The sequence below is a fragment of the Scyliorhinus torazame genome, chromosome 7 (genome assembly GCF_047496885.1).
Source record: "Scyliorhinus torazame isolate Kashiwa2021f chromosome 7, sScyTor2.1, whole genome shotgun sequence".
Lineage (NCBI taxonomy): Eukaryota > Metazoa > Chordata > Chondrichthyes > Carcharhiniformes > Scyliorhinidae > Scyliorhinus > Scyliorhinus torazame.
Genome location: NC_092713.1, coordinates 4700472 through 4723652, shown reverse-complemented (window position 1 = coordinate 4723652; position 23181 = coordinate 4700472). Strand labels below are relative to the sequence as shown.

Below are 23181 nucleotides of genomic sequence, written 5' to 3'. Positions count from 1 at the left end.
CTTCCAAAGTGAATCACCTCACACTTCTCTACATTAAACTCCATTTGCCACCTCTCAGCCCAGCTCTGCAGCTTATCTATATCCCTCTGTAACCTGCTACATCCTTCCACACTATCGACAACACCACCGACTTTAGTATCGTCTGCAAATTTACTCACCCACCCTTCTGCGCCTTCCTCTAGGTCATTGATAAAAATGACAAACAGCAACGGCCCCAGAACAGATCCTTGTGGTACTCCACTTGTGACTGTACTCCATTCTGAAAATTTCCCATCAACCACCACCCTCTGTCTTCTTTCAGCTAGCCAATTTCTGATCCACATCTCTAAATCACCCTCAATCCCCAGCCTCCGTATTTTTTGCAATAGCCTACCGTGGGGAACCGTATCAAACGCTTTGCTGAAATCCATATACACCACATCAACTGCTCTACCCTCGTCAACCTGTTCAGTCACCTTCTCAAAGAACTCAATAAGGTTTGTGAGGCATGACCTACCCTTCACAAAGCCATGCTGACTATCCCTGATCATATTATTACTATCTAGATGATTATAAATCTTGTCTCTTATAATCCCCTCCAAGACTTTACCCACTACAGACGTGAGGCTCACCGGTCTATAGTTGCCGGGGTTGTCTCTGCTCCCCTTTTTGAACAAAGGGACCACATTTGCTGTCCTCCAGTCCTCTGGCACTATTCCTGTAGCCAATGATGACATAAAAATCAAAGCCAAAGGTCCAGCAATCTCTTCCCTGGCCTCCCAGAGAATCCTAGGATAAATCCCATCAGGTCCCGGGGACTTATCTATTTTCAGCCTGTCCAGAATTGCCAACACCTCTTCCCTACGTACCTCAATGCCATCTATTCTATTAGCCTGGAGCGCAGCATTCTCCTCCACAACATTATCTTTTTCCTGAGTGAATACTGACGAAAAATATTCATTTAGTATCTCGCCTATCTCTTCAGACTCCACACACAATTTCCCATCCCTGTCCTTGACTGGTCCTACTCTTTCCCTAGTCATTTGCTTATTCCTGACATACCTATAGAAAGCTTTTGGGTTTTCCTTGATCCTTCCTGCCAAATACTTCTCGTGTCCCCTCCTTGCTCGTCTTAGCTCTCTCTTTAGATCCTTCCTCGCTACCTTGTAACTATCCATCGCCCCAACCGAAACTTCACACTTCATCTTCACATAGGCCTCCTTCTTCCTCTTAACAAGAGATTCCACTTCCTTGGTAAACCACGGTTCCCTCGCTCGGCACCTTCCTCCCTGTCTGACCGGTACATACTTATCAAGAACACGCAGTAGCTGATCCTTGAACAAGCCCCACTTATCCAGTGTGCCCAACACTTGCAGCCTACTTCTCCACCTTATCCCCCCCAAGTCACGTCTAATGGCTTCATAATTGCCCTTCCCCCAGCTATAACTCTTGCCCTGCGGTGTATACTTATCCCTTTCCATCATTAACGTAAACGTCACCGAATTGTGGTCACTGTCACCAAAGTGCTCTCCTACCTCCAAATCCAACACCTGGCCTGGTTCATTACCCAAAACCAAATCCAACGTGGCCTCGCCACGCCTGGGTCGGAGGAACGCTCGTTACTCACAGACATTGGGCTGGGTCGGAGGAACGTTCGTTACTCACAGACATTGGGCTGAGTTAGAGGAACGTTCGTTACTCAAAGACATTGGGCTGGGTCGGAGGAACGCTCGTTACTCACAGACATTGGGCTGGTTCGGAGGAACGCTCGTTACTCACAGACATTGGGCTGAGTTAGAGGAACACTCGTTACTCACAGACATTGGGCTGGGTCGGAGGAAAGCTCGTTACTCACAGACATTGGGCTGAGTTAGAGGAACGCTCGTTACTCAAAGACATTGGGCTGAGTTCGAGGAACGCTCGTTACTCACAGACATTGGGCTGGGTCGGAGGAAAGCTCGTTACTCACAGGCATTGGGCAGGGTCGGAGGAACGCTCGTTACTCACAGGCATTGGGCTGGGTCGGAGGAACGATCCTCACTCACAGACATTGGGCTCAGTTAGAGGAACGCTCGTTACTCACAGACATTGGGCTGGGTCGGAGGAACGCTCGTTACTCACAGGCATTGGGCTGGGTCGGAGGAACGCTCGTTACTCACAGACATTGGGCTGAGTTGGAGGAACGCTCGTTACTCACAGACATTGGGCTGGGTCGGAGGAACGCTCGTTACTCACAGACATTGGGCTGGGTCGGAGGAACGCTCGTTACTCACAGACATTGGGTTGAGTTAGAGGAACGTTCGTTACTCAAAGACATTGGGCTGAGTTAGAGGAACACTCGTTACTCACAGACATTGGGCTGAGTTAGAGGAACACTCGTTACTCACAGACATTGGGCTGGGTCGGAGGAACGCTCGTTACTCACAGACATTGGGCTGAGTTAGAGGAACGTTCGTTACTCAAAGACATTGGGCTGAGTTAGAGGAACACTCGTTACTCACAGACATTGGGCTGAGTTAGAGGAACACTCGTTACTCACAGACATTGGGCTGGGTCGGAGGAACGCTCGTTACTCACAGACATTGGGCTGGGTCGGAGGAACGCTCGTTACTCACAGACATTGGGCTGGGTCGGAGGAACGCTCGTTACTCACAGACATTGGGCTGGGTCGGAGGAACGATCGTCACTCACAGACATTGGGCTGGGTCGGAGGAACGCTTGTTCCTCACAGACATTGGGCTGAGTTAGAGGAACGTTCGTTACTCACAGACACTGGGCTGGGTCGGAGGAACGCTCGTTACTCACAGACATTGGGCAGGGTCGGAGGAACGGTCGTTACTCACAGACATTGGGCTGAGTTAGAGGAACGCTCTTTACTCACAGACATTGGGCTGAGTTAGAGGAACGCTCGTTACTCACAGACATTGGGCTGGGTCGGAGGAACGCTCGTTACTCACAGACATTGGGCTGGGTCGGAGGAACGCTCGCTAGTCACAGACATTGGGCTGAGTTAGAGGAACGCTCGTTACTCACAGACATTGGGCTGGGTCGGAGGAACGCTCGTTACTCACAGACATTGGGCTGAGTAAGAGGAACGCTCGTTACTCACAGACATTGGGCTGGGTCGGAGGAACGCTCGTTACTCACAGACATTGGGCTGGGTCAGAGGAACGCTCGTTACTCACAGACATTGGGCTGGGTCGGAGGAACGCTCGTTACTCACAGACATTGGGCTGGGTCGGAGGAACGCTCGTTACTCACAGACATTGGGCTGAGTTAGAGGAACGCTCTTTACTCACAGACAATGGGCTGGGTCGGAGGAACGCTCGTTACTCACAGACATTGGGCTGGGTCGGAGGAACGCTCGTTACTCACAGACATTGGGCTGAGTAAGAGGAACGCTCGTTACTCACAGACATTGGGCTGGGTCGGAGGAACGCTCGTTACTCACAGACATTGGGCTGGGTCGGAGGAACGCTCGTTACTCACAGACATTGGGCTGAGTTAGAGGAACGCTCGTTACTCACAGACATTGGGCTGAGTTAGAGGAACGCTCGTTACTCACAGACATTGGGCTGGGTCGGATGAACGTTCGTTACTCACAGACATTGGGCTGGGTCGGAGGAACGCTCGTTACTCACAGACATTGGGCTGAGTTAGAGGAACGTTCGTTACTCACAGACATTGGGCTCGCTCGGAGGAACGCTCGTTACTCACAGACATTGGGCTGAGTTAGAGGAACGTTCGTTACTCACAGACACTGGGCTGGGTCGGAGGAACGCTCGTTACTCACAGACATTGGGCTGGGTCGGAGGAACGCTCGTTACTCACAGACATTGGGCTGGGTCGGAGGAACGCTCGTTACTCACAGACATTGGGCTGAGTTAGAGGAACGCTCGTTACTCACAGACATTGGGCTGAGTTAGAGGAACGCTCGTTACTCACATACATTGGGCTGAGTTAGAGGAACGCTCGTTACTCACAGACACTGGGCTGGGTCGGAGGAACGCTCGTTACTCACAGACATTGGGCTGAGTAAGAGGAACGCTCGTTACTCACAGACATTGGGCTGGGTCGGAGGAACGCTCGTTACTCACAGACATTGGGCTGGGTCGGAGGAACGCTCGTTACTCACAGACATTGGGCTGGGTCGGAGGAACGCTCGTTACTCACAGACATTGGGCTGAGTTAGAGGAACGCTCGCTACTCACAGACATTGGGCTGGGTCGGAGGAACGTTCGTTACTCACAGACATTGGGCTGGGTCGGAGGAACGCTCGTTACTCACAGACATTGGGCTGAGTTCGAGGAACTCTCGTTACTCACAGACATTGGGCTGAGTTAGAGGAACGCTTGTTACTCACAGACATTGGGCTGGGTCGGAGGAACGCTCGTTACTCACAGACATTGGGCTGGGTCGGAGGAACGTTCGTTACTCACAGACATTGGGCTGGGTCGGAGGAACGCTCGTTACTCACAGACATTGGGCTGAGTTCGAGGAACGCTCGTTACTCACAGACATTGGGCTGGGTCGGAGGAACGCTCGTTACTCACAGACATTGGGCTGGGTCGGAGGAACGCTCGTTACTCACAGACATTGGGCTGAGTAAGAGGAACGCTCGTTACTCACAGACATTGGGCTGGGTCGGAGGAACGCTCGTTAATCACAGACATTGGGCTGAGTTAGAGGAACGCTCGTTACTCACAGACATTGTGCTGGGTCGGAGGAACGCTCGTTACTCACAGACATTGGGCTGAGTTAAGGAACTCTCGTTACTCACAGACGTTGGGCTCGGTCGGAGGAACGCTCGTTACTCACAGACATTGGGCTGTGTTAGAGGAACGCTCGTTACTCACAGACATTGGGCTGGGTCGGTGGAACGCTCGTTACTCACAGACATTGGGCTGGGTCGGAGGAACGTTCGTTACTCACAGACATTCGGCTGTTTCGGAGGAACGCTCGTTACTCACAGACATTGGGCTGGGTCGGAGGAACGCTCGTTACTCACAGACATTGGGCTGGGTCGGAGGAACGCTCGTTACTCACGGACATTGGGCTGGGTCGGAGGAACGCTCGTTACTCACAGACATTGTGCTGGGTCGGAGGATCGCTCGTTACACACAGACATTGGGCTGGGTCGCAGGAACTCTCGTTACTCACAGACATTGGGCTGAGTTAGAGGAACGCTCGTTACTCACAGACATTGGGCTGGGTCGGAGGAACGCTCGTTACTCAGAGACATTGGGCTGGGTCGGAGGAACGCTCGTTACTCAGAGACATTGGGCTGGGTCGCAGGAACTCTCGTTACTCACAGACATTGGGCTGGGTCGGAGGAACGTTCGTTACTCAGAGGCATTGGGCTGGGTCGGAGGAACGCTCGTTACTCACAGACATTGGGCTGGGTCGGAGGAACGTTCGTTACTCAGAGACATTGGGCTCGGTCGGAGGAACGCTCGCTAGTCACAGACATTGGGCTGGGTCGGAGGAACGCTCGCTAGTCACAGACATTGGGCTGAGTTAGAGGAACGCTCGTTACTCACAGACATTGGGCTCAGTTAGAGGAACGCTCGTTACTCACAGACACTGGGCTGGGTCGGAGGAACGCTCGTTACTCACAGACATTGGGCTGAGTAAGAGGAACGCTCGTTACTCACAGACATTGGGCTGGGTCGGAGGAACGCTCGTTACTCACAGACATTGGGCTGGGTCGGAGGAACGCTCGTTACTCACAGACATTGGGCTGGGTCGGAGGAACGCTCGTTACTCACAGACATTGGGCTGAGTTAGAGGAACACTCGTGACTCACAGACATTGGGCTGGGTCGGAGGAACGCTCGCTACTCACAGACATTGGGCTGGGTCGGAGGAACGTTCGTTACTCACAGACATTGGGCTGGGTCGGAGGAACGTTCGTTACTCACAGACATTGGGCTGGGTCGGAGGAACGCTCGTTACTCACAGACATTGGGCTGAGTTCGAGGAACGCTCGTTACTCACAGACATTGGGCTGGGTCGGAGGAACGCTCGTTACTCACAGACATTGGGCTGGGTCGGAGGAACGCTCGTTACTCACAGACATTGGGCTGAGTAAGAGGAACGCTCGTTACTCACAGACATTGGGCTGGGTCGGAGGAACGCTCGTTAATCACAGACATTGGGCTGAGTTAGAGGAACGCTCGTTACTCACAGACATTGTGCTGGGTCGGAGGAACGCTCGTTACTCACAGACATTGGGCTGAGTTAAGGAACGCTCGTTACTCACAGACGTTGGGCTCGGTCGGAGGAACGCTCGTTACTCACAGACATTGGGCTGAGTTAGAGGAACGCTCGTTACTCACAGACATTGGGCTGGGTCGGAGGAACGCTCGTTACTCACAGACATTGGGCTGTTTCGGAGGAACGCTCGTTACTCACAGACATTGGGCTGTTTCGGAGGAACGCTCGTTACTCACAGACATTGGGCTGGGTCGGAGGAACGCTCGTTACTCACAGACATTGGGCTGGGTCGGAGGAACGCTCGTTACTCACAGACATTGGGCTGGGTCGGAGGAACGCTCGTTACTCACAGACATTGGGCTGGGTCGGAGGAACGCTCGTTACTCACAGACATTGGGCTCGGTCGGAGGAACGCTCGTTACTCACAGACATTGGGCTGAGTTAGAGGAACGCTCGTTACTCACAGACATTGGGCTGGGTCGGAGGAACGTTCGTTACTCACAGACATTCGGCTGTTTCGGAGGAACGCTCGTTACGCACAGACATTGGGCTGGGTCGGAGGAACGCTCGTTACTCACAGACATTGGGCTGGGTCGGAGGAACGCTCGTTACTCAGAGACATTGGGCTGGGTCGCAGGAACTCTCGTTACTCTCAGACATTGGGCTGGGTCGGAGGAACGTTCGTTACTCAGAGACATTGGGCTGGGTCGGAGGAACTCTCGTTACTCACAGACATTGGGCTGGGTCGGAGGAACGTTCGTTACTCAGAGGCATTGGGCTGGGTCGGAGGAACGCTCGTTACTCACAGACATTGGGCTGGGTCGGAGGAACGCTCGTTACTCAGAGACATTGGGCTGGGTCGCAGGAACTCTCGTTACTCACAGACATTGGGCTGGGTCGGAGGAACGTTCGTTACTCAGAGGCATTGGGCTGGGTCGGAGGAACGCTCGTTACTCACAGACATTGGGCTGAGTTAGAGGAACGCTCGTTACTCACAGGCATTGGGCTGAGTCGGAGGAACGTTCGTTACTCACAGACATTGGGCTGGGTCGCAGGAACTCTCGTTACTCACAGACATTGGGCTGGGTCGGAGGAACGTTCGTTACTCACAGACATTGGGCTGGGTCGGAGGAACGCGCGTTACTCACAGACATTGGGCCGAGTCGGAGGAACGCTCGTTACTCACAGACATTGGGCTGGGTCGGAGGAACGCTCGTTACTCACAGACATTGGGCTGGGTCGGAGGAACGCTCGTTACTCACAGACATTGGGCTGGGTCGGAGGAACGCTCGTTACTCACAGACATTGGGTTGGGTCGGAGGAACGCGCGTTACTCACAGACATTGGGCTGAGTTAGAGGAACGCTCGTTACTCACAGACATTGGGCTGGGTCGGAGGAACGCTCGTTACTCACAGACATTGGGCTGAGTTAGAGGAACGCTCGTTACTCAAAGACATTGGGCTGGGTCGGAGGAACGCTCGTTACTCACAGACATTGGGCTGGGTCGGAGGAACGATCGTTACTCACAGACATTGGGCTCAGTTAGAGGAACGCTCGTTACTCACAGACATTGGGCTGGGTCGGAGGAACGCTCGTTACTCACAGACATTGGGCTGAGTTAGAGGAACGTTCGTTACTCACAGACATTGGGCTGGGTCGGAGGAACGCTCGTAACTCACAGACATTGGGCTGGGTCGGAGAAACGCTCGTTACTCACAGACATTGGGCTGCGTTGGAGGAACGCTCGTTACTCACAGACATTGGGCCGAGTCGGAGGAACGCTCGTTACTCACAGACATTGGGCTGGGTCGGAGAAACGCTCGTTAGTCACAGACATTGGGCTGCGTTGGAGGAACGCTCGTTACTCACAGACATTGGGCCGAGTCGGAGGAACGCTCGTTACTCACAGACATTGGGCTGGGTCGGAGGAACGCTCGTTACTCACAGACATTGGGCTGGGTCGGAGGAACGTTCGTTACTCACAGACATTGGGCTGGGTCGGAGGAACGCTCGTTACTCACAGACATTGGGCTGGGTCGGAGGAACGCTCGTTACTCACAGACATTGGGCTGGGTCGGAGGAACGCTCGTTACTCACAGACATTGGGCTGGGTCGGAGGAATGTTCGTTACTCACAGACATTGGGCTGAGTCAGAGGAACGCTCGTTACTCACAGACATTGGGCTGGGTCGGAGGAACGCTCGTTACTCACAGACATTGGGCTGGGTCGGAGGAACGCTTGTTACTCACAGACATTGGGCTGGGTCAGAGGAACGCTCGTTACTCACAGACATTGGGCTGTGACGGAGGAACGCTCGTTACTCACAGGCATTGGGCTGGGTCGGAGGAACGTTCGTTACTCACAGACATTGGGCTGGGTCGGAGGAACGCTCGTTACTCACAGACATTGGGCTGGGTCATAGGAACGCTCGTTACTCACAGACATTGGGCTGGGTCGGAGGAACGCTCGTTACTCACAGACATTGGGCTGGGTCGGAGGAACGTTCGTTACTCACAGACATTGGGCTGGGTCGGAGGAACGCTCGTTACTCACAGACATTGGGCTGCGACGGAGGAACGCTCGTTACTCACAGACATTGGGCTGAGTAAGAGGAACGCTCGTTACTCACAGACATTGGGCTGGGTCGGAGGAACGCTCGTTACTCACAGACATTGGGCTGGGTGTGAGGAACGCTCGTTACTCACAGACATTGGGCTGGGTCGGAGGAACGCTCGTTACTCACAGACATTGGGCTGAGTAAGAGGAACGCTCGTTACTCACAGACATTGGGCTGAGTTAGAGGAACGCTCGTTACTCACAGACATGGGGCTGAGTAAGAGGAACGCTCGTTACTCCCAGACATTGGGCTCAGTTAGAGGAACGCTCGTTACTCACAGACATTGGGCTGAGTTAGAGGAACGCTCGTTACTCCCAGACATTGGGCTCGGTCGGAGGAACGCTCGTTACTCATAGACATTGGGCTGGGTCGGAGGAACGCTCGTTACTCACAGACATTGGGCTTGGTCGGAGGAACGCTCGTTACTCACAGACATTGGGCTGGGTCGGAGGAACGTTCGTTACTCACAGACATTGGGCTGAGTTAGAGGAACGCTCATTACTCACAGACATTGGGCTGAGTTAGAGGAACGCTCGTTACTCACAGACATTGGGCTGGGTCGGAGGAACGCTCGTTACTCACAGACATTGGGCTGAGTTAGAGGAACGCTCGTTACTCACAGACATTGGGCTGGGTCGGAGGAATGCTCGTTACTCACAGACACTGGGCTGGGTCGGAGGAACGCTCGTTACTCACAGACATTGGGCTGGGTCGGAGGAACGCTCGTTACTCACAGACATTGGGCTGAGTAAGAGGAACGCTCGTTACTCACAGACATTGGGCTGGGTCGGCGGAACGCTCGTTACTCACAGACATTGGGCTGAGTTAGAGGAACGCTCGTTACTCACAGAAATTGGCTGTCCCTTTGGGAATTGGGAGGTAGGAGCCTGCTCTCCAAGCACGGCCTTGAAAACCTTTCTTGCATCTCTCACAGTCCAGGCCAGTCGTGTTGTGCTCACACTGGCAAATCAGCGTCCCTTTCTCCAAGATGCAGTTGTTAGCGTGAAGGTTACACTTACACCTGGGAACAGAGAACAGCAAGCTCGTTTCAAAAAAACTGAGGAATCTGTTAGACGCCAGACCATAGAAACATTACAGTGCAATGCAGCTATCCCTGATTACTGACCCTCTGACAGTGCAGCACTCCCTCAGTACTGACCCTCTGACAGTGCAGCTCTCCCTGATTACTGACCCTCTGACAGTGCAGCACTCCCTCAGTACTGACCCTCTGACAATGCAGCACTCCCTCAGTACTGATCATCTGACAGTGCAGCACTCCCTCATTACTGACCCTCTGACAGTGCAGCTCTCCCTGATTACTGACCCTCTGACAGTGCAGCACTCCCTCAGTACTGACCCTCTGACAGTGCAGCACTCCCTCAGTACTGACCCTCTGACAGTGCAGCACTCCCTCAGTACTGACCCTCTGACAGTGCGGCACTCCCTCAGTACTGACCCTCTGACAGTGCAGCTCTCACTCAGTACTGACCCTCTGACAGTGCGGCACTCCCTCAGTACTGACCCTCTGACAGTGCAGCACTCCCTCATTACTGACCCTCTGACAGTGCAGCTCTCCCTGATTACTGACCCTCTGACAGTGCAGCACTCCCTCAGTACTGACCCTCTGACAGTGCAGCACTCCCTCAGTACTGACCCTCTGACAGTGCAGCACTCCCTCAGTACTGACCCTCTGACAGTGCGGCACTCCCTCAGTACTGACCCTCTGACAGTGCAGCTCTCACTCAGTACTGACCCTCTGACAGTGCAGCACTCCCTCAGTACTGAGCCTCTGACAGTGCAGCACTCCCTCAGTACTGACCCTCTGACAGTGCAGCTCTCCCTGATTACTGACCCTCTGACAGTGCAGCACTCCCTCAGTACTGAGCCTCTGACAGTGCAGCACTCCCTCAGTACTGACCCTCTGACAGTGCAGCTCTCCCTGATTACTGACCCTCTGACAGTGCAGCACTCCCTCAGTACTGACCCTCTGACAGTGCAGCACTCCCTCAGTTCTGACCCTCTGACAGTGCGGCACTCCCTCAGTACTGACCCTCTGACAGTGCAGCTCTCCCTGATTACTGACCCACTGACAGTGCAGCACTCCCTGATTACTTACCCTCTGACAGTGCAGCACTCCCTCAGTACTGACCCTCTGACAGTGCAGCACTCCCTCAGTACTGACCCTCTGACAGTGCAGCACTCCCTCAGTACTGACCCTCTGAAAGTGCAGCACTCCCTCAGTACTGACCCTCTGACAGTGCAGCTCTCCCTGATTACTGACCCTCTGACAGTGCGGCACTCCCTCAGTACTGACCCTCTGACAGTGCAGCACTCCCTCAGTACTGACCCTCTGACAGTGCGGCACTCCCTCAGTACTGACCCTCTGACAGTGCTGCACTCCCTCAGTACTGACCCTCTGACAGTGCAGCTCTCCCTGATTACTGACCCTCTGACAGTGCAGCACTCCCTCAATACTGACCCTCTGACAGTGCAGCACTCCCTCAGTACTGACCCTCTGACAGTGCAGCACTCCCTCAGTACTGACCCTCTGACAGTGCAGCACTCCCTCAGTACTTTCCCTCTGACAGTGCGGCACTCCCTCAGTACTGACCCTCTGACATTGCAGCACTCCCTCAGTACTGACCCCCTGACAGTGCAGCACTCCCTCCGTACTGACCCCCTGACAGTGCAGCGCTCCCTCAGTACTGACCCTCTGACAGTGCAGCACTCCCTCAGCACTGACCCTCTGACAGTGCAGCACTCCCTCAGTACTGACCCCCTGAGAGTGCAGCACTCACTCAGTACTGACCCTCTGACAGTGCAGCACTCCCTCAGTACTGACCCTCTGACAGTGCGGCACTCCCTCAATACTGACCCTCTGACAGTGCAGCACTCCCTCAGTACTGACCCTCTGACAGTGCAGCACTCCCTCAGTACTGACCCTCTGACAGTGCAGCACTCCCTCAGTACTGACCCTCTGACAGTGCGGCACTCCCTCAGTACTGACCCTCTGACATTGCAGCACTCCCTCAGTACTGACCCCCTGACAGTGCAGCACTCCCTCCGTACTGACCCCCTGACAGTGCAGCGCTCCCTCAGTACTGACCCTCTGACAGTGCAGCACTCCTTCAGCACTGACCCTCTGACAGTGCAGCACTCCCTCAGTACTGACCCCCTGAGAGTGCAGCACTCCCTCAGTACTGACCCTCTGACAGTGCAGCACTCCCTCAGTACTGACCCCCTGACAGTGCAGCACTCCCTCAGTACTGACCCTCTGACAGTGCAGCACTCCCTCAGTACTGACCCCCTGACAGTGCAGCACTCCCTCAGTACTGACCCTCTGACAGTGCAGCACTCCCTCAATACTGACCCCCTGACAGTGCGGCACACCCTCAGTCCTGACCCTCTGACAGTGCAGCACTCCCTCAGTACTGACCCTCTGACAGCGCAGCACTCCCTCAGTACTGACCCTCTGACAGTGCAGCACTCCCTCAGTACTGACCCTCTGACAGTGCAGCACTCCCTCAGTACTGACCCTCTGACAGTGCAGCACTCCCTCAGTACTGACTCTCTGACAGTGCGGCACTCCCTCAGTACTGATCCTCTGACAGTGCAGCTCTCCCTGATTACTGACCCTCTGACAGTGCAGCACTCCCTCAGTACTGACCCTCTGACAGTGCAGCACTCCCTCAGTACTGACCCTCTGACAGTGCAGCACACCCTCAGTACTGACCCTCTGACAGTGCAGCACTCCCTCAGTACTGACCCTCTGACAGTGCAGCACACCCTCAGTACTGGCCCTCTGACAATGCAGTACACCCTCAGTACTGACCCTCTGACAGTGCAGCACTCCCTCAGTACTGACCCTCTGACAGTGCAGCACTCCCTCAGTACTGACTCTCTGACAGTGCAGCACTCACTCAGTACTGACCCTCTGACAGTGCAGCTCTCCCTGATTACTGACACTCTGACAGTGCGGCACTCCCTCAGTACTGACCCTCTGACATTGCAGCACACCCTCAGTACTGACCCTCTGACAGTGCAGCACTCCCTCAGTACTGACCCTCTGACAGTGCAGCACTCCCTCAGTACTGACCCTCTGACATTGCAGCACTCCCTCAGCACTGACCCTCTGACAGTGCAGCACTCCCTCAGTACTGACCCTCTGACATTGCAGCACTCCCTCAGCACTGATCCTCTGACAGTGCAGCACTCCCTCAGTACTGACCCCCTGACAGTGCAGCACTCCCTCAGTACTGACCCCCTAGCAGTGCAGCGCTCCCTCAGTACTGACCCTCTGACAGTGCAGCACTCCCTCAGCACTGACCCTCTGACAGTGCAGCACTCCCTCTGGACTAACCCCCTGGCAGTGCAGCACTCCCTCAGTACTGACCCTCTGACAGTGCAGCACTCCCTCAGTACTGACCCCCTGACAGTGTAGCACTCCCTCAGTACTGACCCTCTGACAGTGCAGCACTCCCTCAGTACTGACCCCCTGACAGTGCGGCTCACCCTCAGTACTGACCCTCTGACAGTGCAGCACTCCCTCAGTACTGACCCTCTGACAGTGCAGCACTTCCTCAGTACTGACCCTCTGACAGTGCAGCACTTCCTCAGTACTGACCATCTGACAGTGCAGCACTCCCTCAGTACTGACTCTCTGACAGTGCGGCACTCCCTCAGTACTGATCCTCTGACAGTGCAGCTCTCCCTGATTACTGACCCTCTGACAGTGCAGCACTCCCTCAGTACTGACCCTCTGACAGTGCAGCACTCCCTCAGTACTGACCCTCTGACAGTGCAGCACACCCTCAGTACTGACCCTCTGACAGTGCAGCACTCCCTCAGTACTGACCCTCTGACAGTGCAGCACACCCTCAGTACTGACCCTCTGACAGTGCAGCACACCCTCAGTACTGACCCTCTGACAGTGCAGCACTCCCTCAGTACTGACCCTCTGACAGTGCAGCACACCCTCAGTACTGACCCTCTGACAGTGCAGCACTCCCTCAGTACTGACCCTCTGACAGTGCAGCACTCCCTCAGTACTGACCTTCTGACAGTGCAGCACTCCCTCAGTACTGACCCTCTGACAGTGCAGCGCTCCCTCAGTACTGACCCCCTGACAGTACGGCACTCCCTCAGTACTGACCCTCTGACAGTGCAGCACTCCCTCATTGCTGACCCTCTGACAGTGCAGCACTCCCTCAGTACTGACCCTCTGACAGTGCGGCACTCCCTCAGCACTGACCCTCTGACAGTGCAGCACTCCCTCAGTATTGACCCTCTGACAGTGCAGCACTCCCTCAGTACTGACTCTCTGACAGTGCAGCACTCCCTCAGTACTGACCCTCTGACAGTGCGGCACTCCCTCACTACTGACCCTCTGACAGTGCAGCACTCCCTCAGTACTGACCCTCTGACAGTGCAGCTCTCCCTCAGTACTGACCCTCTGACAGTGCGGCACTCTCTCAGTACTGACCCTCTGACAGTGCGGCAGTCCCTCAGTACTGACCCTCTGACAGTGCAGCACTCCTTCAGTACTGACCCTCTGACAGTGCAGCACTCCCTCAGTACTGACCCTCTGACAATGTGGCACTCCCTCAGTACTGACCCTCTGACAGTGCGGCTCTCCCTCAGTACTGACCCTCTGACAGTGCGGCACTCCCTCAGTACTGACCCTCTGACAGTGCGGCACTCCTTCAGTACTGACCCTCTGACAGTGCGGCACTCCCTCAGTACTGACCCTCTGACAGTGCAGCACTCCCTCAGTACTGACCCTCTGACAGTGTGGCACTCCCTCAGTACTGACCCTCTGACAGTGCGGCTCTCCCTCAGTACTGACCCTCTGACAGTGCGGCACTCCCTCAGTACTGACCCTCTGACAGTGCGGCACTCCTTCAGTACTGACCCTCTGACAGTGCGGCACTCCCTCAGTACTGACCCTCTGACAGTGCGGCACTCCCTCAGCACTGACCCTCTGACAGTGCAGCTCTCCCTCAATACTGACCCTCTGACAGTGCAGCAATCCCTCAGTACTGACCCTCTGACAGTGCAGCACTCCCTCAGTACTGACCCTCTGACAGTGCAGCACTCCCTCAGCACTGACCCTCTGACAGTGCAGCTCTCCCTCAATACTGACCCTCTGACAGTGCAGCAATCCCTCAGTACTGACCCTCTGACAGTGCAGCACTCACTCAGGAGGGCCAAAAGGGGTCACCAAAAGTCATTGGCAAATAGTGTTAAGGAAAATCCCAAGGCTTTTTACACGTACATAAAAAGCAAGAGGGTAGCCAGGGAAAGAGTTGGCCCACTGAAGGATAGGCAAGGGAATCTATGTGTGGAGCCAGAGGAAATGGGCGAGGTACTAAATGAATACTTTGCATCAGTATTCACCAAAGAGAAGGAATTGGTAGATGTTGAGTCTGGAGAAGGGGGTGTAGATAGCCTGGGTCACATTGTGATCCAAAAAGATGAGGTGTTGGGCGTCTTGAAAAATATAAAGGTAGATAAGTCCCCAGGGCCTGATGGAATCTACCCCAGAATACTGAAGGAGGCTAGAGAGTAAATTGTTGAGGCCTTGACAGAAATCTTTGGATCCTCATTGTCTTCAGGTGATGTCCCGGAGGACTGGAGAATAGCCAATGTTGTTCCTCTGTTTAAGAAGGGTAGCAAGGGTAATCCAGGGAACTACAGGACGGTGAGTCTTCTGTCAGTGGTAGCAAAATTACTGGAGAGAATTCGTCGAGACAGGATCTACTCCCATTTGGAAGCAAATGGACGTATTAGTGAGAGGCAGCATGGTTTTGGGAAGGGGAGGTCGTGTCTCGCTAACTTGATAGAGTTTTTCGAAGAGGTTACAAAGATGATTGATGCAGGTAGGGCAGTGGATGTTGTCCATATGGACTTCAGTAAGACCTTTGACAAGGTCCCTCATGGTAGACTAATACAAAAAGTGAAGTCACACGGGATCAGGGATGAGCTGGCAAGATGGATACAGAACTGGCTAGGTCATAGAAGGCAGAGAGTAGCAATGGAAGGGAGCTTTTCTGATTGGAGGGCTGCGACTAGTGGTGTTCCGCAGGGATCAGTGCTGGAACCTTTGCTGTTCGTACTATATATAAATGATTTGGAGGACAATGTAACTGTTCTGATTAGTAAGTTTGCAGACGACACAAAGGTTGGTGGAATTGCGGATAGCGATGAGGACTGTCAGAGGATACGGCAGGATTTAGATCATTTGGAGACTTGGGCGGAGAGATGGCAGATGGAGTTTAATCCAGACAAATGTGAGGTAATGCATTTTGGAAGGTCTGATACAGGTAGGGAATAGCATCGTTAACAGAGGGATTGAATTTAAGAGCCGTGAGGTGATGATGCAGCTGTACAAAACTTAGGTAAGGCCACATTTGGAGGACTGTGTACAAATAAATCTACACTATATAATTTTACCGTAATCCATGTACCTATCCAATAGCTGCTTGAAGGTCCCTAATGTTTCCGACTCAACTACTTCCACAGGCAGTGCATTCCATGCCCCAACTACTCTCTGGGTAACAAACCTACCTCTGACATCCCCCCTATATCTTCCACCATTCACCTTAAATTTATGTCCCCTTGTAATGGTTTGTTCCACCCGGGGGAAAAGTCTCTGACTGTCTACTCTATCTATTCCCCTGATCATCTTATAAACCTCTATCAAGTCGCCCCTCATCCTTCTCCGTTCTAATGAGAAAAGGCCTAGCACCCCCAACCTTTCCTCGTAAGACCTACTCTCCATTCCAGGCAACATCCTGGTAAATCTCCTTTGCACCTTTCCAAAGCTTCCACATCCTTCCTAAAATGAGGCGACCAGAACTGTACACAGTACTCCAAATGTGGCCTTACCTAAGTTTTGTACAGCTGCATCATCACCTCACGGCTCTTAAATTCAATCCCTCTGTTAACGAACGCGAGCACACCATAGGCCTTCTTCACAGCTCTATCCACTTGAGTGGCAACTTTCAAAGATGTATGAACATAGACCCCAAGATCTCGCTGCTCCTCCACATTGCCAAGAACTCTACCGTTAACCCTGTATTCCGCATTCATATTTGTCCTTCCAAAATAGACAACCTCACACTTTTCAGGCTTAAACTCCATCTGCCACTTCTCAGCCCAGCTCTGCATCTTATCTGTGTCTCTTTGCAGCCGACAACTCCACAACTCCACCAATCTTCGTATCGTCTGCAAATGTACTGACGTACCATTCAACTCCCTCATCCCTGTCCCTGGCTCCTTCACGTGCATGAAGTGTGTCCAGTTGCAGCTCCTGTTAGACCGCTTGACGGCTCTGGAGCTGCGGATGGACTCACTTTGGAGCATCCGCGATGCTGAGGACGTCGTGGATAGCACGTTTAGCGAGTTGGTCACACCGCAGGTGAAAGGTACTGAGGGAGATAGTAAATGGGTGACCAAAAGACAGAGCAAGAGTAGGAAGGCAGTGCAGGTGTCCTCTGCGGTCATCTCCCTGCAAAACAGATATACTGCTTTGGATACTGTTGAGGGAAATGGCTCACAAGGGGAAGGCGGCAGCAGCCATTTCATGGCACCGTGGCTGGCTCTGCTGCGCAGCTGGGCAGGAAGAAGAATGGCAGGGTTATAGTGATAGGGGACTCAATTGTAAGGGGAATAGACAGGCGGTTCTGCGGACGCAATCGAGACTCCAGGATGGTATGTTGCCTCCCTGGTGCAAGGGTCAAGGATGTCTCGGAGCGGCTGCAGGACATTCTGGGGGGGGAGGGTGAACAGCCAGCTGTCGTGGTGCACATAGGCACCAACGATATAGGTAAAAAAACGGGACGAGGTCCTACAAGCTGAATTTAGGGAGCTAGGAGTTAAACTAAAAAGTAGGACCTCAAAGGTAGTAATCTCAGGATTGCTACCAGTGCCACGAGCTAGTCAGAGTAGGAATGTCAGGATAGAGAGGATGAATGCGTGGCTCGAGAGATGGTGCAAGAGGGAGGGATTCAAATTCCTGGGACATTGGAACCGATTCTGGGGGAGGTGGGACCAGTACAAACCGGACGGTCTGCACCTGGGCAGGACTGGAACCGATGTCCTAGGGGGGGTGTTTGCTAGAGCTGTTGGGGAGAGTTTAAACTAATGTGGCAGGGGGATGGGAACCGATGCAGGACGTTGGAAGGTAGTAAAACAGGGACAGAAATAAAAGGCAGTAATGGGGAAAGTGTAAGGCAGAGAAGCCATAGTCAAAAATCAAAAAGGGCGACAGACAGTACAAGGTACAGTGACTGAGGGGAGCTCAGTGAATAGGACCAGGAATACTAAAAGAAATAAAACGGGAAGTGAAAACATTAATGGTAAGCGATGCGGCAGGTTGTTACAGGAAGATGTGGGTTCGACTACAAGGAAAATTAGGAGAAAGGTTAAGAGGAAATATAACTTAGGAGCGGTTACTGATCGAGGGGTTAAGATTCAGAACAGAGGTAAAAAAGCTAACATAAGTGTACTTTACCTGAATGCTCGTAGTATTCGGAATAAGGTAAATGAGTTGATGGCGCAAATCATCGTGAATGACTATGATTTAGTGGCCATTACTGAAACATGGTTAAAGGATGGTCACGACTGGGAGTTAAATATCCGAGGGTATCAAGCTTTTCGGAAGGACAGAGTGGATGGTAAGGGAGGTGGTGTAGCTCTGTTATTTAAGGATGACATCCGGGCAACAGTAAGGGATGACATTGGTGCTATGGAGGATAAGGTTGAATCCATTTGGGTGGAAATCAGGAATAGTAAGGCGAAAAAGTCACTGATGGGAGTAATCTATAGGCCACCAAATAGTAACATTATGGTGGCGCAGGCAATAAACAAAGAAATAACGGATGCATGTAGAAATGGTACAGCAGTTATCATGGGGAATTTTAATCTACATGTTGATTGGTTTAAACATGTCGGTCAAGGCAGTCTTGAGGAGGAGTTTATAGAATGTATCCGCGATAGTTTCCTAGAACAGTATGTAATGGAACCTACGAGGGAACAAGCGGTCCTAGATCTGGTCCTGTGTAATGAGACAGGATTGATTCAGGATCTCATAGTTAGGGATCCTCTCGGAAGGAGCGATCACAATATGGTGGAATTTAAAATACAGATGGAGGGTGAGAAGGTAAAATCAAGCACTAGTGTTTTGTGCTTAAACAAAGGAGATTACAATGGGATGAGAGAAGAACTAGCTAAGGTAGACTGGAAGCAAAGACTTTATGGTGAAACAGTTGAGGAACAGTGGAGAACCTTCCAAGTGATTTTTCACAGTGCCCAGCAAAGGTTTATACCAACAAAAAGGAAGGACGGTAAAAAGAGGGAAAATCGACCGTGGATATCTAAGGAAATAAGGGAGAGTATCAAATTGAAGGAAAAAACATACAAAGTAGCTGTGGTAGTATGCATTAGGGGTCATGTGGGACTGTGAAGCCATGATGTCATTGGCTGACAGATCCCGGGTCCTGGTTGGACGTTGACCTCTAGCTCCGCCCTGAAGGCGGAGTATAAGTACCTGGAGTCCTCCCCCGCAGGCAGTCTACTACTGAACTGCGGGGGAAACAGTCAGGCTTAATAAAGCCTCATCGACTATGGAGCTCAGGATCATCCCGGAATGCCTGAGGATCAGCCCCCACGCAGTGAACGTGGCAGCAGCTTTCAAGCACTGGCAGACTTGTTTCGGGGCCTACCTCAGAACGGCCACCGGCCGGGTCACAGAAGACCAAAAACTACAGGTCCTGCACTCGAGGTTAAGCATGGAGATTTTCTCTCTCATCGAAGACGCAGAGGATTTCCAGACGGCGTTCGCAGCACTAAAAAGTCTCTATGTCCGCCCAGTAAACCAGATCTACGCTCGCTATCAACTCGCAACGAGACGGCAAAGTCCCGGAGAATCGATAGATGAATTCTACGCCGCGCTACTAATTTTAGGACGAGCCTGCAGCTGCCCGTCGGTGAATGCAAATGAACACACGGACATGTTAATGCGCGATGCTTTTGTGGCAGGTATGAACTCCTCCCAAATCCGCCAAAGACTTCTAGAAAAAGAGTCGCTAGGACTCCCAGAGGCACGGTCCCTAGCAGCCTCCCTAGACGTAGCTGCGTGAAATACCCGCGCCTACGGCCCCGACCGCGCGGCAGCCCATTGGGCTCCGTACGTACCCGTCACGACAAACCCACCCCCCACCCCGGACATCCCACAGGCTTGTGCGGTCCAAACGCCAAGTCGCACCGGGGGAGCCCGCTGCTATTTCTGCGGCCAGGCGAAACACCCCCGGCAGCGCTGCCCGGCCCGCGCAGCAATCTGTAAGAGCTCCGGGAAAAAGGGCCATTTCGCGGTTGTGTGCCGGTCCCGCGAGGTCGCCGCTGTCCCGGGAGAACAGGGAGCCCTGCACGCCGTTTACGCTCCCAACCCCCCCAACGCCCCATGTACGACCCGCAGGCGCAGCCACTCTGGGTCCCAACCACCGCGGTCCCGGGAGAACAGGGAGCCCTGCACGCCGCTTACGCTCCCCAACCCCCCCCCGCACCCCATGTATAACCCGCCGGCGCTACCACTTTGGGTACCGACCACCGCTCTCCCCGGAGGAGAGGGAGTTCTGCGCGTCACTAACGCTCCCCAAACCCCCCCCCGCGCCCCACGTCTGACCCGCCGGCGCTACCAATTTGGGTCCCGACCACCGCTGTCCCCAGAGATGAGGGAGCCCCGCGCAGTCCTAACGCTCCCCAAGCCCCCCAGCGCCCCATTTGCGACCCGCAGACGCCGCCATTTTGGGTCCCGGCCACCACGAGGGGAGGAAGGGCGCCGCCATCTTGGACCACCCCTGACCTGTACGACGCATGGGGGCAGCCATTTGTTCACCCCCGACGCCATCTTGGACGGCAACAACGGACCCCAGTATCGACGGCTTCACGGGGTTCGAAGAAGACGCTCAACCATTACAACCACGTCTGGCTTCAATGACGCTGGACCAAGCTCGGCCCCGGACACTCCAGACGACGACGACAACGGTGCTGATAAACGGGCACGAGACACCATGCCTAGTCGACTCCGGGAGCACGGAGAGCTTTATCCACCCCGACACGGTAAGACGCTGTTCTTTGACCAACCATCCCAGCGCACAAAAGATTTCCCTAGCTGCAGGATCCCACTCCGTACAGATCAAAGGCTTCTGCATAGTTACCCGAACGGTGCAAGGGAGGGAGTTCAAAAACTGCAGGCTCTACGTCCTTCCCCAACTCTGCGCCCCCACATTACTGGGATTAGACTTCCAGTGCAATCTACAGAGCCTAACCCTCAAATTCGGCGGCCCAATACCCCCACTCACTATCTGCGGCCTCGCAACCCTCAAGGTGCAACCCTCGTCCTTGTTTGCAAACCTCACCCAGGATTGCAAACCCGTCGCCACTAGGAGCAGACGGTACAGCGCCCAGGACCGGACCTTCATTCGGTCCGAAGTCCAGCGGCTACTAAAGGAAGGCATAATCCAGGCCAGCAATAGTCCCTGGAGAGCACAGGTGGTAGTAGTAAAGACAGGGGAGAAGCAAAGGATGGTCATAGACTATAGCCAGACCATCAACAGGATACACACAACTAGACGCGTACCCTCTCCCCCGCATATCCGACATGGTCAATCGGATTGCCCAATATAAAGTCTTCTCCACCGTGGACCTCAAGTCCGCCTACCATCAGCTCCCCATCCGCCCAAGTGACCGCAAGTACACAGCCTTCGAGGCAGACGGGCGATTATACCATTTCCTAAGGGTCCCATTTGGCGTCACAAACGGGGTCTCGGTCTTCCAACGAGAGATGGACTGAATGGTTGATCAACATGGGTTGCGGGCCACGTTCCCGTATCTCGACAATGTAACCATCTGCGGCCACGATCAGCAGGACCACGACGCCAACCTCCAAAAATTCCTCCAGACCGCTAAAGCCTTGAACCTCACGTACAACGAGGACAAGTGCGTTTTCAGCACAAACCGGCAAGCCATTCTGGGCTACGTAGTGCGCAATGGGATAGTAGGCCCCGACCCCGAACGTATGCGCGCCCTCATGGAATTTCCCCTCCCGCACTGCCCAAAAGCCCTGAAACGCTGCCTGGGGTTCCTTTCATACTACGCCCAGTGGGTCCCCCAGTACGCAGACAAGGCCCGCCCCCTAATACAGACCACGACCTTCCATCTGTCGACAGAGGCTTGCCAGGCCTTCAGCCGCATCAAAGCGGATATCGCAAAGGCCACGATGTGCGCCATCGACGAGTCCCTCCCCTTCCAGGTCGAGAGCGACGCCTCCGATGTAGCTCTGACGGCCACCCTTAACCAAGCGGGCAGGCCCGTGGCCTTTTTCTCCCGAACCCTCCACGCTTCAGAAATCCACCACTCCTCAGTGGAAAAGGAAGCCCAAGCCATAGTAGAAGCTGTGCGACATTGGAGGCATTACCTGGCCGGCAGGAGATTCACTCTCCTCACGGACCAACGGTCGGTAGCCTTCATGTTCGATAATGCACAGCGGGGCAAAATCAAAAACGACAAGATCTTAAGGTGGAGGATCGAGCTCTCCACCTTCAACTACGAGATCTTGTACCGGCCCGGAAAGCTGAACGAGCCGTCCGATGCCCTATCCCGCGGCACATGTGCCAACGCACAAATTAACCGCCTCCAAACCCTCCACGAGGACCTCTGCCACCCGGGGGTCACTCGGTTTTACCACTTTATCAAGTCCCGCAACCTCCCATACTCCTTAGAGGAGGTCCGTACAGTCACAAGGAACTGCCACATCTGCGCAGAGTGCAAACCGCATTTTTTCAGGCCGGGTGGTGCGCACCTTGTCATGATATTCAAACACACACATCATGATGGACATACTAACAGGCAAATCAGAGTACACAACACCACAACCAATCACAGACAAGAACACCAACCACATAAAAAGCACGAGCACGACACCTGGAGGTCAGGAGGTCTGGGGAGAAGGGAACAGAAAGAGCTGTTGAAACACCACAAGCAGGGAGCCTCCCACGTGCAGAGTGCAAAGACCAAGTTGTAAATAGTGAGTTTAAATAAAGAAGCGTTGTACCATATGCAACTGTGTTGGCTCATCTGTGTGTCAGAACACCCAACACCACATGGTACAGGAGTGGATCGATACCTGCCTACTAACCTGCCATTCTGGACATGGACCACACCGGCAAACCGCAGCCGATGCAAGTCACGGGGAACCTAGGCACCAACTGGAAGCTCTACAGGCAGCGATTTGACCTGTACATCCGTGCCACCGAAAAACAGAATGCCTCGGATGATTCGAAGATTGCAATGCTCCTCTTCTACGCAGG

At 53.7% G+C, this 23181-nt stretch overlaps 1 protein-coding gene across 1 annotated transcript in view; it reads right to left on the bottom strand.

Moving 5' to 3' along the window:
• Positions 1–23181, bottom strand: part of LOC140426008 (netrin-G1-like) — a 262666-nt gene that overhangs the window by 95594 nt on the left and 143891 nt on the right. Inside the window, exon 3 of the mRNA XM_072510281.1 lies at positions 9661–9833. Within this exon, the coding sequence (XP_072366382.1) occupies positions 9661–9833 (173 nt within the window). The remainder of the gene's footprint in view (positions 1–9660; positions 9834–23181) is intronic.